The sequence below is a fragment of the Mixophyes fleayi genome, chromosome 6, assembly GCF_038048845.1.
Source record: "Mixophyes fleayi isolate aMixFle1 chromosome 6, aMixFle1.hap1, whole genome shotgun sequence".
NCBI lineage: Eukaryota > Metazoa > Chordata > Amphibia > Anura > Limnodynastidae > Mixophyes > Mixophyes fleayi.
In genome coordinates, this window is record NC_134407.1 from 4,145,043 (window position 1) to 4,159,505 (window position 14,463).

At 44.0% G+C, this 14,463-nt stretch overlaps 1 protein-coding gene across 1 annotated transcript in view; it reads left to right on the top strand.

The window, feature by feature from the left end:
- The first annotated feature begins 247 nt into the window (after positions 1 to 247).
- Positions 248 to 14,463, top strand: part of CCDC186 (coiled-coil domain containing 186) — a 51,396-nt gene continuing 37,180 nt past the window's right edge. The window contains exons 1-3 of the mRNA XM_075215634.1: positions 248 to 343; positions 8,965 to 9,585; positions 13,262 to 13,388. Coding sequence (XP_075071735.1) covers positions 8,984 to 9,585; positions 13,262 to 13,388 — 729 coding nt within the window. The 5' untranslated portion in view covers positions 248 to 343; positions 8,965 to 8,983. The remainder of the gene's footprint in view (positions 344 to 8,964; positions 9,586 to 13,261; positions 13,389 to 14,463) is intronic.

Below are 14,463 nucleotides of genomic sequence, written 5' to 3' on the forward strand. Positions count from 1 at the left end.
CATTGTATATATTGGCCCCTCCCCCACTGGAGGTGCGCTTTTCCCTCTCAGGCACTTGGCCACCCAGCTCCGCCCTCTCAGGCACCGAGCTCCTCCCTCTCCTGAAGTTAGCCTGCCGCAGAGACTGAAGTCCGCCCTTACGCATTGTGATAGTGGTTGGCCCCGCCCACATCCAGTCACCTTGCAGGGCTGGCGGAGGTGCGCTCTGACGTCACCCCGAGGTGCGGCTCTGATTGGCTGACTGGGCTGCAGACGCTGACGACACGGCGGCCATCTTTGTTGATGTGTCAGTGAGACGGGCTGAAGATGGATCTGCTGTAGAGGGGAGACCGGGGCACAGAGGGTGAGCGCTCGCTGATATATGTCTCTCGGGGAGAGGACGAGAGGGTGACTGTGTGTCATCAGGTTGTCAGTGTGTCATCAGGTTGTCAGTGTGTGACCGAGCAGCCTGGCAGCACCTGAGTGCGGGGCATAGAGGCTGTGGGTGAGGGGCAGTAGACAGGGGCATAGAGGCTGTGGGTGAGGGGCAGTAGACAGGGGCATAGAGGCTGTGGGTTGGGGGCAGAGAACAGGGGCATAGAGGCTGTGGATGGCAGAGGACAGGGGTAGAGAAGTTGTAACTGGGGCAGAGGAGAGGGGAGAGAGCCTGTGGGTGTGTGGGGCAGAGGACATGGGCAGAGAGGCTGTGGATGGCAGAGGACGGGGTAGAGAAGTTGTAACTGGGGGCAGAGGAGAGGGGGAGAGAGGCTGTTGGTGGGGGCAGAGAACAGGGGCAGAGAGACTGGGTGGGGAACAGAGAGGCTGTGGGTGGGGGGCAGAGAGGCTGTGGGTGGGGGGCAGAGAGGCTGTGGGTGGGGGGCAGAGAGACTGGGTGGGGAACAGAGAGGCTGTGGGTGGGGGGCAGAGAGGCTGTGGGTGGGGGGCAGAGAGGCTGGGGATGGGGTCAGAGGACAGGGGCAGAGAGGCTGTGGGTGTGTGGGGCAGAGGACATGGGCAGAGAGGCTGTGGATGGCAGAGGACGGGGTAGAGAAGTTGTAACTGGGGGCAGAGAACAGGGGCAGAGAGACTGGGTGGGGAATAGAGAGGCTGTGGGTGAGGGGCAGAGGACAGGTGTTGGGGAGACAGGCTGTCAGTGTGTGACAGGGACTGAGTAGATGATTGACTGGTCCATGTGAGGGGGGATTGTAACAGCTTTCCAGTGTAAAGGAGCTGGCAGGTTCTGTGTGTGATATGGGATGTCTGTGAGATATGAGGGGCAATTTCTGAGTGTGTGGCAGAAGAGGGGTGTGTGATTTTGTGGATTTGGGGCAGAATATGGGTGTTGGCAGGTGGAGAGGGTTGGAGTGTAGGGGTACAGAGGGGCCCAAGTTTCGGACAGGATTTACAGTATAACGCTATGTTGAAATGTGTTTATCTTTGGGAATTTTTGTACTTGCCTGTACCAAGTACTGTATACATAACACATGGAGTTATTTCCAGTACTTTTTAACAACCCTGCCACTATGTCCTGCTCCAGCCTCATATAGTATAATTGGCATGGTGTCTTGGGGTATTGGACGGAGATTCTGTTTACCTCTGTAAATGCCAAAGCTCTGGTGGTCCTTTCTATACAACATACTGACTTACTCCCACCACTGGTCTGTATAATAATAACATAGTGTTCCATGAATGTGTGCAAAAATATTAGCCAGCAAAACCACAGGAGCTTACAGTCTAATGGTAGTGTGTGATGGGTATAGTAAACCAGAGGTACTAGTTGAAAGCAGTAGATTCAGAAGTTAATGAGAAATACAATAGTTAAGAATACAGTGCTTGTTCTGAGATGTATATATGCCCATTAAACCCATATACAGGGCACTTGGCAACGTTGGTGTTATTAATAAACATTTCACAATGACTGCAGGATTCGTTGTTGTGGTTTATGCACCAATTGTCTGTTGGTCTTGTGCTGCTGATTTAGTGCAGGGGCTTCATGTATCTGGGGGAGGCAAGCATTATATTTATAGATAATTGGTGAGGTCATGTTGTGGATGCATTTTCTGTGTATAGGGCTATGTCTTTATTCTGGCTCCAGTGCATAATCTTGGATGCCCTCGTTGCCACTTTAACATGGCATTTGATATAAAGCAGAGGTCCCATCAGATGCGTGCAACCTCATATTGTTGGCCTCTGCTAGTCTTATCATGCTGGGTTCACGCCAGTTCCTGATAGAAGTCCGCTTTTGTTTTGCGATAATGAGCGTATACAAGCCTAGTGTCGCTCAGATAATTACTTTTCCATCAGGCAGTTGAGTAGGAAGTTCAGACACTACTCTCACAAGTTCTCAAACAGCATATTGTTTGCTGAATAATTACATGGATGCGATCATTGTTGTTAGGATTTACTACACCGTTCCTATCCCAACCATTGTTTAATGCTGAGGACAATTACAGACTCTTCAATAGCAGAACTACAAAATCGGGTGACACATTATCATCATCCAAGAGGAATTGTAAACATTTATACATTTGTTGAATTGGCATTACAAATATTTGTTTCTTTGGCATTACGTCTATTAAGAATCTTATTTATGTTGGCTCATCTAAACTATACTTAAAAATTCTCATTTATAATTTTTGCCTCCCATTAAGAGCAGCCTGTCAAGATTGATAATTTTTATTAGGTTTTTAATTGCTCACCTTTTAAATACTCTTAAAAGTAAGATGCAGACACATCTATATCTAGTATTTTACAGTAGATTTAGTTTTAAACTGTTTGACATACTAGATCAGATAAGGAGAATCTATCAGACTGGAACGGACAGAGGAATGAGTTTAGGAAGAGTCCTATTAAGCTACACATTGGTGGTCGATTCTATATTATCATCATCGATTTATATAGCGCTACTAATTCCGCAGCGCTGTACAGAGAACTCACTCACATCAGTCCCTGCCTCATTGTAGCTTACAGTCTAAAGTCCCTAACACACACACACACACACACACACACACACACACACACACACACACACACACACACACACACGGGTCGATTTGATAACAGGGGAGGAAACCGGAGCACCCGGAGGAAACCCACCATCCCCACACACCTTGTTAATGTGAGATCCATGTAACTCGAGTCCTAGATAAAATGTTAAACAATTGTGTCTGCTCTTAACAGACATTGATATCTGAGTTTGGAGAGCGTTCTTCAAATGCATATTACAGACTCCTGCACATACAAGCTGGCAGTGGTCACTGGTTGACTCTATATGGACATACATAAATGGTAATACTTGTGGATATTTTACCCAGTAAGCAATGTGAAACACAGATGATTTGTAGTCCCAGGGACATTAGCAGCAGTGATAGAATGTTTTTAATCCCTGAAGCATCTGTATTCTTGCATTAAATTGTCCCAGAATGTGATCTTCATCTAAGCCCTGGTAATGGATAGAGGCCTATGAGCGATCAGTTTGTGTGTGCAGTCATCTACAAACTGCACAGAGGGACCCCAGGGATTCGGCAGGTAAACCGGCCTATTTGGCTACCCCTTGTATAGTCAGATAGGACACTGATCTGGATGGTTGTTGGCAGACTTCAGGTCTAGTAGTAATAGTGACTTTATTATCATTTTAAAATGAATGTTTCCAAAACTTTCAAGTAATTCCTCGTTCGACAAGTGTTTTATTTTTGGGCTGTTATGTGAACTGATCACATTTCTTGCAGGTTAAACACAGGACTTTCGTTTTGTTATTGTGACGTGCAGTATTACTTCTGGCATAAAAAACTTACATGTGTGTGTAACTGCCCAAATAATGTGCTTTACAGGAAGAGGTTCCTTTATTGTAATGCAGGATGTTATCTCTAATATTTTAACACTGTCAGTGGAATGGGTTTTTTTTTGTATTTTTGCTGTGAGCAAACATTTGGCAGTAATTAGCCATGGGTGATGAATGCAGGTCTAGCTGGGTGTGGTTGTGCACAAATAAAGGGTGTGTTTTTATTTGGGTGTTCGTTTTATTTTTTCAAAGGACCTGTAAGTCTATGGGGCTTCATAACATACCTAAATTTGCCTACAATGCAAATAGCTATCATTACAAACGGTCACCAATCACAGTTATCATATGTTGCAAAATGCCATCCTACACCCAGCCTGTCCTGCCTTCTGCACACATCAATTAGAGAATGATCACATTCTTAGATTAAGAATATGAGGATTTATGACGGACAGATATTGCACAATTACTCTTTTGCAGCCATATATTTTACTGAGCTAATTCCCCCTTCCCAATTAACAACCATATATTTAAGACATATACCTGCATTGCAAACCACTCATTGCAGTAACATACCTGTCCCTTGCATTGCCCACTGCAGGGGTGTATCCCGCGTGCATTGCCCACTGCAGGGGTGTATCCCGCGTGCATTGCCCACTGCAGGGGTGTATCCCGCGTGCATTGCCCACTGCAGGGGTGTATCCCGCGTGCATTGCCCACTGCAGGGGTGTATCCCGCGCGCATTGCCCACTGCAGGGGTGTATCCCGCGCGCATTGCCCACTGCAGGGGTGTATCCCGCGCGCATTGCCCACTGCAGGGGTGTATCCCGCGCGCATTGCCCACTGCAGGGGTGTATCCCGTGCGCATTGCCCACTGCAGGGGTGTATCCCGTGCGCATTGCCCACTGCAGAGGTGTACCCTGCGTGCATTGTACACTGCACATTGCCAACTATACCTTGTATAGATAGTGCCATATATTGCAGACACCCTCCATTACCAGTCCTGTGCTGCACGGTTACCATCTATTGTCGGACATGTTGCCCGGAGGTATCCTCCAACACACAGCCGCCTGTGCACAGACCCCCAGCATCTTACCATTCTGTAGGCCATCTTCTGACTCCTCCACATCCCTTCCTAGATGTTCCAGGGTCATTTTAGGCTATAAGTGAGTAATCTTTGGTCCTGAATGATCCAAGAAGCAACAATGTGGTCTCCGGAGGGAGTACCACTGTTGGGGCTGTCATGACAGACTTGTAATAATAATTACGGACAACAAATTCTTGTTCTTAGCAGTTTAAAATCTAAATTCAATTTAATTTGACATCTTTTGTTGTGGTTTTGTATAATTTGAAGTGTTTAACCACAGCTTCCCCGGTGTACATCTATTGTCTGTTACGGAGATAAACAGTTACTGCTTCAAATACATGTGTGACAGTAACACCTTCCCACGTTCGTTTGTGTGCTTAGGTCTGATAGGTGGAGCTGTCTCTCTGTAGGTAATGCAGTATTACAGTTCTTGTTTTTTGCATAAATGAGGATTATCGCATTTGGGTGGAAAAGTTCTGTTGCCCTCCCATGCATCACAAGTTCTGCTATTTAACAGTACAAGAGGCTGTCTACCCTGTATCTTAGTGAGTACCTGAGTATTGTACACCTTACTCTCTATGGTTTTTTTTTTTATTAGCTGACCACTCCTGAGAAGAATAATTTTGGTGTTTCATTTTCTCCATTTGTGTTTGTTCCCTGACTATAGAAGAATAAATGCATCAATTGTTTTCTGTAATATTTGCCAGGACGTGCACGATGAAAGTTCTTCAGTGAAACTTTTTTTTTTTCCTTTTCATATTTGTGCTCCTACATGGACCACACACAAGCAGAAAGAGGAGAGGGCACAGCGCTGAAGGAGAGCAGTTTTTAAAGGTTCTTTACTAATATAATTAATTAGTGATTTTATTTATTTTTTTATGTTTTTTTTTTTTATTTCAGTATTTTTTTCTCAAGAGAATCAACTTACACAAGTTGGGCATTAGTGATAAACATAAGTTTAACTTTTTTTTCCACATTATTACATGATTTCAAATAGTTTTCAGAAGTTTTTTATTTTTTAACACACCCCAAGGAGGTGCGAGATAAAACAGCATATTTTCCTGTTTTACCCGCTGCGTTAAAAAACAATTGAATAGCTTTTAACGCAGCTGCCTCTCGCACACCCTATACTTTCAATAGACCTTGTACCGGAGCGCGAGAGGACCGTTTCATGGAAAAAACCCCGTAGTGTTAAAAATGGAATTGAATCCCGGGTACAGTTAACCCGCTCGAAAATGACAAAAAAAAGTGTTAAAATGTATTAACGTAGCGTTAAAACATTTGTCGCTGTCAATTGAATACCCCCCATAGAGCTCAAGTTCACTGCAGACCCGGATCTGACGTTGTTTGTAAACAAAAATTGAGATTTATATTGTGTGAATAACTTCTTGTATCGCTCCACAAGGGGATGGCGATGTGCGTGCGCTGTGTTTGGCAGCTATGTGAACCTGCGGGCAGCTTATAGTCAGCCGTGGCGGTCACAGTCTAGTAATGGTTTTATAACCTCACAGCTCTACTCTCAGAAATCCCGTGTAATTGGGCAATTATTCACATCCACAACCCTGTAATCAGGAACAGAGGACTGATTGTGATAACCAGTGTTTGTTTTTCTGAGAAAGGTCCCGTATACTTAGCATTAAATACACAGAGGTATAGGAAAGAAACATGTAATAATGTTAATATAATACTACAGAATTGAAGAGATGGACACATGTCACATCAACTAACATATGGTACTTTAATGAGAATATGTAATTCCACATGTGTTTTCACAATGCATGTTGTATACACTTACACATAAATGACATATGTAGCATCTAAAACAGTTTTTTTTTATCCTTTTTCCATTATGATAATACAGTTTTCCGTTTTGATACCGCACCGTGTGAGAAACGTACAGACATTATAGATTTAAATATACATTCCCTGAAAGGCGTCACTGTTGGAGGAACAATTGAAGGTCTGTTGGACAATTGGCCGCAAGTACACTGCAGAATTGGAACGACGTTCCAGCGATGAACAAGATTTTTAGTCTGTTTTAAAAATCTTGATCAACAATACAATGGGCTTTGGAACGATTATCGCTCATTGTTGCAGTGTACACTAATGTGATATCGAGCCAACCAGTCGTTTATCGACCGAGTGACCCGATAATCAGCTGAAAACACTTTAGTGGTACCCAGCTTTAATGGTAATTTCACAGATTAGATCTGACTCGAAAGATTCCCCCTTAAGCCGGGGACACACTACAGAAAATTACTGCAGATGAGATTCCTGTAACGATTTCACCAACGACTGAAAGTCCCGATGATCATACTGATCCATGTGTACACATCTACACGACTTACCTTCAGATCTGTGATCTTCATCTCTCATAACTATCTGCTGATAAGATGGTGACTCTGTACACTGTACAGATATCTGCCTACACTGCTGGTGGTGAGTGTGTACACACTGCCACATTTACCCGACATCGTTCCATCGTTGATCGTGATTTTTAGGAATTTTAGAAAACCAAATCAACAGATGCGATGTGTTTTGGTATGATTACACATACTAGTGGGAGAGTACACACTAATGCGATATCTGACCAGGCGGTCGTTTATGATCTGCACAATAATTAAATGAAATTACTGTAGTGTGTACCCGGCTTTAGTGTCTGGAAACGCAAAGTAAAAAGTCTGAAAGACAAATCAGGAAAATGGGCGCAGAGTATTGGAAATGGGCGAAAAACAACCACAAAGTACAGACTGAATGATGTGTATGACCTGACAATAACTCTGATTCCCAATAATGATCCTATTGAAATCGCTGATAAATGCATTGGGGAGTGGGCCGCAGATTCGGGGCAAACAACCCCAGATTCCTACTTTTCTGACAAGTTGGGTATTAATAGGCCTCTGTGTAGCTGGCTGTATTAAACTGATTATCTTAATGCACAATTTATAATATGATCGTTGTTTAGATCGAACCTGGTTAATCAGACGTCTGTATTGTTTGCACTTAGTCATTATGTTTTTGATGAGATGATTGTTGCCATTAGGCTGCCAACAGAGTTTTATATCAGGAAAAGTCTGTAAGGGTTTTAGGGTATCCAGATTTATATTATTTTTTTGTAATGTAACTTATTTTGGTGGTTTTCTATATCCATAAATTGACAACGGTGTTGGATAATAAGATATTTTATTTTCTTGCTTTGTTTAGTAGATAGTGTTTTGAGGTTGGTAATTTGATAAAAAAAATAAAATAGATTCAGCACCCAGTTACTATATAGAGATGTGCCGACCCGTCCAGCTGTATAAAGTGTCTGTACACGGCTACATCAGCGCTGTCATTGTCAGCTAAAGGAGTAACATAAGATATATTTTTAACATTATAATGAAAATACAAAGTTGTCACTTACTGGCGCTCCTGTCACCTTCTGCCTCGCTAAATGTTACGAGCTTATATTATTGTCAATAAATGTGTTTTGCTTTTATCTTTGTCTTTGCAAAACATCACTTAATGAATATGAAACTACATTGCCATTATTTGCAGATTATAATACTCTGGTCTTTGCGTATAGACTTTCTCTTGGCAGTTTCTTTGATTTTTGGAATGTCCAGTGTGTTCTACTTCCTGGAATATCACAATTGACCAGTGAGGTAAAACAGACTGTGACAACCGTAATGATCCTCTTTATTCTGGCTTTTGTCATATAAACTTCTCCGGTCGTCTCTGTGGGAGTCTTCCCTGTGTGCTTTGTTGTATTGTTACTAGTTCTTTGGACTTGAACAATGGGGAGCTGGCGGATGCTGTTACCCTGTGATAAGATTTAGCCCCCAGAAAGTTTTCTGACTGAGGATATTGTGTCTACAGGTCCAAACCAAACCAAAAAGACTGAGTGTCTCTATTAGGCTGCTGCCTGCGGAGCCGGCCGGATGTGCTCTGATTGTCCATGTGTTCCTCCAACGTCTAGGAGACGTTTCCCTCTGTCGGAGCCAGAACCCCATTACATTACTGTATAACCTGCATGGGGCTGTCTGTGGGAATCTGGGCCAGGGCTGAGTATTCTGTACATGGATTGTGGCTGTAAGACGCTCTGTGTTTGCCTTTTATTAATAGTTTGTTTTCCCCGTAGATCGAGATATTCTACAGTTATGGAAGAACCTGGTGATCGTTCTGCCGACATCTCGCCCCCTTCAGATGATTTATCCGCAGCCCCGGTTTGTGATGGACTTAATACTGTAACTCAGGAAGTATCTGGACTTGTGCCTGAAAGTGAAGAGAGCTCCCAGGATCTTCAGTCCCCCTCGGTGCCGGTCACCGATGATGGAAGCCCGATATCTGAGGAGACTGAGACCTGTGACGTTCAGCAGCCACCGCGGGTTGAGGACGGTGATTTGGAAGCCCCAGATTTGGTGCATGTAGCAGCTACGTCCCAGACCTCGGACTCTGATGAATCTGAAACTGTAATTCCTGCAAACGCCCCCGACCAGAACACTCCAGTTGTGGAGGACAATCCGGATGGCGACCTGGACTCTAAGAGCCCCTTTAGCACCATCGGCACCAAAGATCTCCTCTCTAAGATTCACATCTCGCTGTCACAGGAGACGTTACTGGAGGAGATAGAAACAGAACTGAGCTCCACAGAAGCTCCGTTCAAGCTGCACAATGGGATGAGTAAGGGGGGATTGACTCTTAATATGCTGGAACAGTGTATCCAGGACAAATATCTGCAGCAGGAAAACACCATTGAAAGGTAAAGATCACACATCTCTGTTTATATGGGCAACGTTTGTATTTATTAGCAGCAAAATAACTGCTGTATTTCTTGATACCTGGGCTGAGCTAGGGGCCAAGGATGGGGAAATATACAGACTATTTTCTTCCTTTCTCCTAAATATAGTTAGATTAATGTTATAAATCCCAGCTGCTTCTGCTTCCTACCACTTGTCCATGATACATTGCTTAAATCGATGAGATATTATATATGCCCAACTTATATGTATTACAGCATATTCCCAGTTCTCACACCAGTACCTACAGGTACACTGCCTCCGTCTTCTGTGTTCTCCATACTCTGATTTACATGTATTTCCCTGTGTAATAGCTGAACGTATGGAACAAGCCGCGTTAACCTGGTGATATGTAAAGCGCGTATTGAAATATTTAGCAGATGTCACTGACTCCCATAAGTTGGTGACGCTTTTTCTTTCTCTTTATTACAATGCAAAATCCGTTGTGTGGATGAGGCCGGTGCAGACTGTTTTCTCTTGTTTCTGGGAGATGATTTCTGTCGGGGATGGGAAAAAATTATTCAGAATTCAGGAGCCGACCTGTGAAATCTAGGAGCCAGCGACACCTATTATAAGGCACTGGGCCGTCATCTCATAGGAACACTGGCTCCTGGGCATGCCCAGCTGGGGTATAGAGAGAGATAGATATATATATATAATATACACTATTACTCTTTCAGATGGACAACTTGTTTCCAAATAATTAATAAATTGGGTCACATGTCCTGTTGTATTTTCTGCAGAAATGTGTATTATGTTGTGCAATTATCGGAGTGGGAGCAATTAGCAGCGTACCTGTAATATCCTATGATAAATAACTAGCATGCCTTAGTACAAAACATGACATCTGTATTAGTGTGTATAGAATTTTTCTTTTACTGAGACATTACAGTATTGGCTTGTTCAGTTGCTGGGAGAACAAACAGTTCATAGTAAAGGAGTACAAGCCCTGACTTAGTAGTGTGGAATCAGAGCGGTTGTGGAGATGGAAGAATATAGATTGGGAAGCGCACTGTTACATCAAGGATATAAGAATGTCGCTGATCGCCTGTGAACCAGTGGAACATCAGTAAGCGCTGAGCGCTTGTGAACAAGTGGAACATCAGTAAGCGCTGAGCGCTTGTGAACCAGTGGAACATCAGTAAGCGCTGAGCGCTTGTGAACAAGTGGAACATCAGTAAGAGCTGAGCGCCTGTGAACCAGTGGAACATCAGTGAGGGCTTGTGAACCAGTGGAACATCAGTAAGCGCTGAGCGCCTGTGAACCAGTGGAACATCAGTAAGCGCTGAGCGCCTGTGAACCAGTGGAACATCAGTAAGCGCTGAGCGCCTGTGAACAAGTGGAACATAAGTAAGCGCTGAGCGCCTGTGAACAAGTGGAACATCAGTAAGAGCTGAGTGCCTGTGAACCAGTGGAACATCAGTAAGAGCTGAGCGCCTGTGAACCAGTGGAACATCAGTGAGGGCTTGTGAACCAGTGGAACATCAGTAAGCGCTGAGCGCCTGTGAACCAGTGGAACATCAGTAAGCGCTGAGCGCCTGTGAACCAGTGGAACATCAGTAAGCGCTGAGCGCCTGTGAACAAGTGGAACATCAGTAAGCGCTGAGCGCCTGTGAACAAGTGGAACATCAGTAAGAGCTGAGTGCCTGTGAACCAGTGGAACATCAGTAAGAGCTGAGCGCCTGTGAACCAGTGGAACATCAGTAAGCGCTGAGCGCCTGTGAACCAGTGGAACATCAGTAAGCGCTGAGCGCCTGTGAACCAGTGGAACATCAGTAAGCGCTGAGCGCCTGTGAACCAGTGGAACATCAGTAAGCGCTGAGCGCCTGTGAACCAGTGGAACATCAGTAAGCGCTGAGCGCCTGTGAACAAGTGGAACATAAGTAAGCGCTGAGCGCCTGTGAACAAGTGGAACATCAGTAAGAGCTGAGTGCCTGTGAACCAGTGGAACATCAGTAAGAGCTGAGCGCCTGTGAACCAGTGGAACATCAGTGAGGGCTTGTGAACCAGTGGAACATCAGTAAGCGCTGAGCGCCTGTGAACCAGTGGAACATCAGTAAGCGCTGAGCGCCTGTGAACCAGTGGAACATCAGTAAGCGCTGAGCGCCTGTGAACAAGTGGAACATCAGTAAGCGCTGAGCGCCTGTGAACAAGTGGAACATCAGTAAGCGCTGAGCGCCTGTGAACAAGTGGAACATCAGTAAGAGCTGAGTGCCTGTGAACCAGTGGAACATCAGTAAGAGCTGAGTGCCTGTGAACCAGTGGAACATCAGTAAGAGCTGAGCGCCTGTGAACCAGTGGAACATCAGTAAGCGCTGAGCGCCTGTGAACCAGTGGAACATCAGTAAGCGCTGAGCGCCTGTGAACCAGTGGAACATCAGTAAGCGCTGAGCGCCTGTGAACCAGTGGAGCATCAATAAGCGGCTCCACCTGTAGGAGGGAATATTTATAGTTACACCTGTGCAGTCATTATAAAGGGAAATAGAAGATCACAGTGTAACAAGACAAGCATTGTGCCAAAATGTATTGTATTCTGATGTTCCTTTATAACTGGCAGTTATTGTTTTTTTTTTTTTTTTTTTAAATGCTCTGGGAATGCTGACTCTGCAGGTCCTTAATACTCTTTCAATACTAAATACTAACAGGCTGTCAGTGTACATGGCGCAGTGTAGTGATTATATGATTCCTTGCTGACAGTATTCACCTGACAGGATATCGGTATTGTGTTCCATTTAGCGCATTTCATGGGTTTTGGTGAGTCCTAATACACGCACTCTCCGAACGGCTGATTTGAATTCCTGTTCGTTACCTCTAGGGGTGGCCGTCATCAGGACATTCTGATTTTTCGGACAAACCCCATTTGTTTAACTACCCGTAAAAAAGGGCAACAAACGTAATAATCTCTCTCTGCCTCCCTATGTAGGCAAATGTGCGTCTTCTGCTGCGTCAGTATAGGGAGCGTTGTAACCCAAATAATATCTATAGGAAAAACCCTGGCACATAAACTGGCTAAATAAATCGCGGAAATTGATCAAAACCAATCAAACCAAAAGAAGCAATTATAGCGGATAAACTTATCAGATATATTTAATAAAAATAAAATATGTAAATACTGTGACACTAAGATTAATCCAGTGTAAGATATGATATCAGTCTCTGTCCTCCAGTTCTATATGTGCCATAATAATGACTGGTGGGGAGTTTCCTCCTTAGCTGGGACCACCTGCTCAACCAAACCTAGTACAAGTACAGAGGGTGTACAAAGCGGTGTTTACACCCAGTAAAATACCTGGGTTTGGTGACCATCCCAGCTCCTCATTTTGCTCCATCATCATACATAGCCATGACCTGACCTCCCCTTCCCACCAAAGCCCAGGATTTCCCCATAGTGGTCTGGTTTCTGTATAGTCCTAAGGCTGTTATACCGGTTTTCCAAACCTAGCATCCCCCTAGCATGTGTCTCCGCATATTGACCCTAGTAAGAAATAATAGTGATCAGGTCTGATCGATTTTAGCATGAACCTATCCGAATATTTTCCCGTTTTCAGTCCTTGTCCTGGGCGCCATAAGAGGGAATTGGGCGGCTCACACCTTGGGGCAATGAGCTTATCAGATCTAACATGACGTTTTTCTGTTTAGTTTGATAGAGGAGAACAAGAAACACCAGCAGCTGATTCTGGATATCTGCTCTGAGAAGGATCAGCTAAGGGACGAGCTGAAGAAACGAGGGGAGACGGAGACCCTGCACCTGAACTCCATTAGACAGGTGAGAGGCGCAGTTGGCTGATAGAGGGTGTAATAAGATAACCCTGCGCCTGCTCTTTAACTGCCTCTAACATAGGTGACTGTTATTACCAGGGGAAGGTCCGGTGTTCAGGGCCTGTAGCTGGGATATTATGATGGAAGGAGCAGGTGTCACAGATCCGATTCTTAAGTCCATAGGTTCTCCCAGCAATGACAGGGTTACACTGTGACTAATCTGCAACCAGGCAAAGTCCAAACTTCATGTTTCATCTGAGTCCTGTATTTCCTGCTCACACATTATTGTATCTCAAGGTTAAAGGACATAATCTAGTTATCTGTGCACTTTACAGATATGAATTGATCTCTGACTGTATAATTCAGAGCTGCTATAAAGGTTTTTTTTTCCTATTGTTTTCCTTTTTGTAACGTTGAAGGTTAATGCATTCACTTCCTAGATAGATTTATATATGTATGTATGTATGTCCCATAAACTAACAAGCAATTTAAAGTGTCTCACTGCGTTAGCACAAATAGTGATTGACACTGTAAAAATGGAGTAATCATTATTAAGGTGCACAATGCTCATTGGCTCAACCAATATTCTCGCTTATACATCTTATCAGTTCACTAGGGACATCTCTGTTGTTAATGGTCAGTACGACATAAAGGAGATCTGTGGGAGCGATCGCTGAGTACATCGTACACTATGCTACAGGGAGACACTGAGAACATACTTTTAACAGTGCGTTTTGATTGGGTTTTGGGTTTAATGAATGATGCCACAAAATGGGTCATTTTACAGTAAAAGCTATAATACTGCACGAATGTTTGTGTATGTGTGTATATATATTAATGAGACAGAAGCACTTTGATATTGGCACAAGGCAGGTTTATGTGTTCCAAGCTGTCTCTTATATGCTTTTAAACCCCTGGGAGATTGCTGGTGTTTGGGAAAAGTTTCCAAAAGAGTATATTCAGCTTTAGGAAAAACTGATAAGGGTTCCTGGGGTGTAAATGGAGAGAGGAGGTTGGGCTCCATTTACAAGGCCCAGTCCGGGTCTTTTGTTCTGCCAGTTTGATAGAAGACTGATTAATGG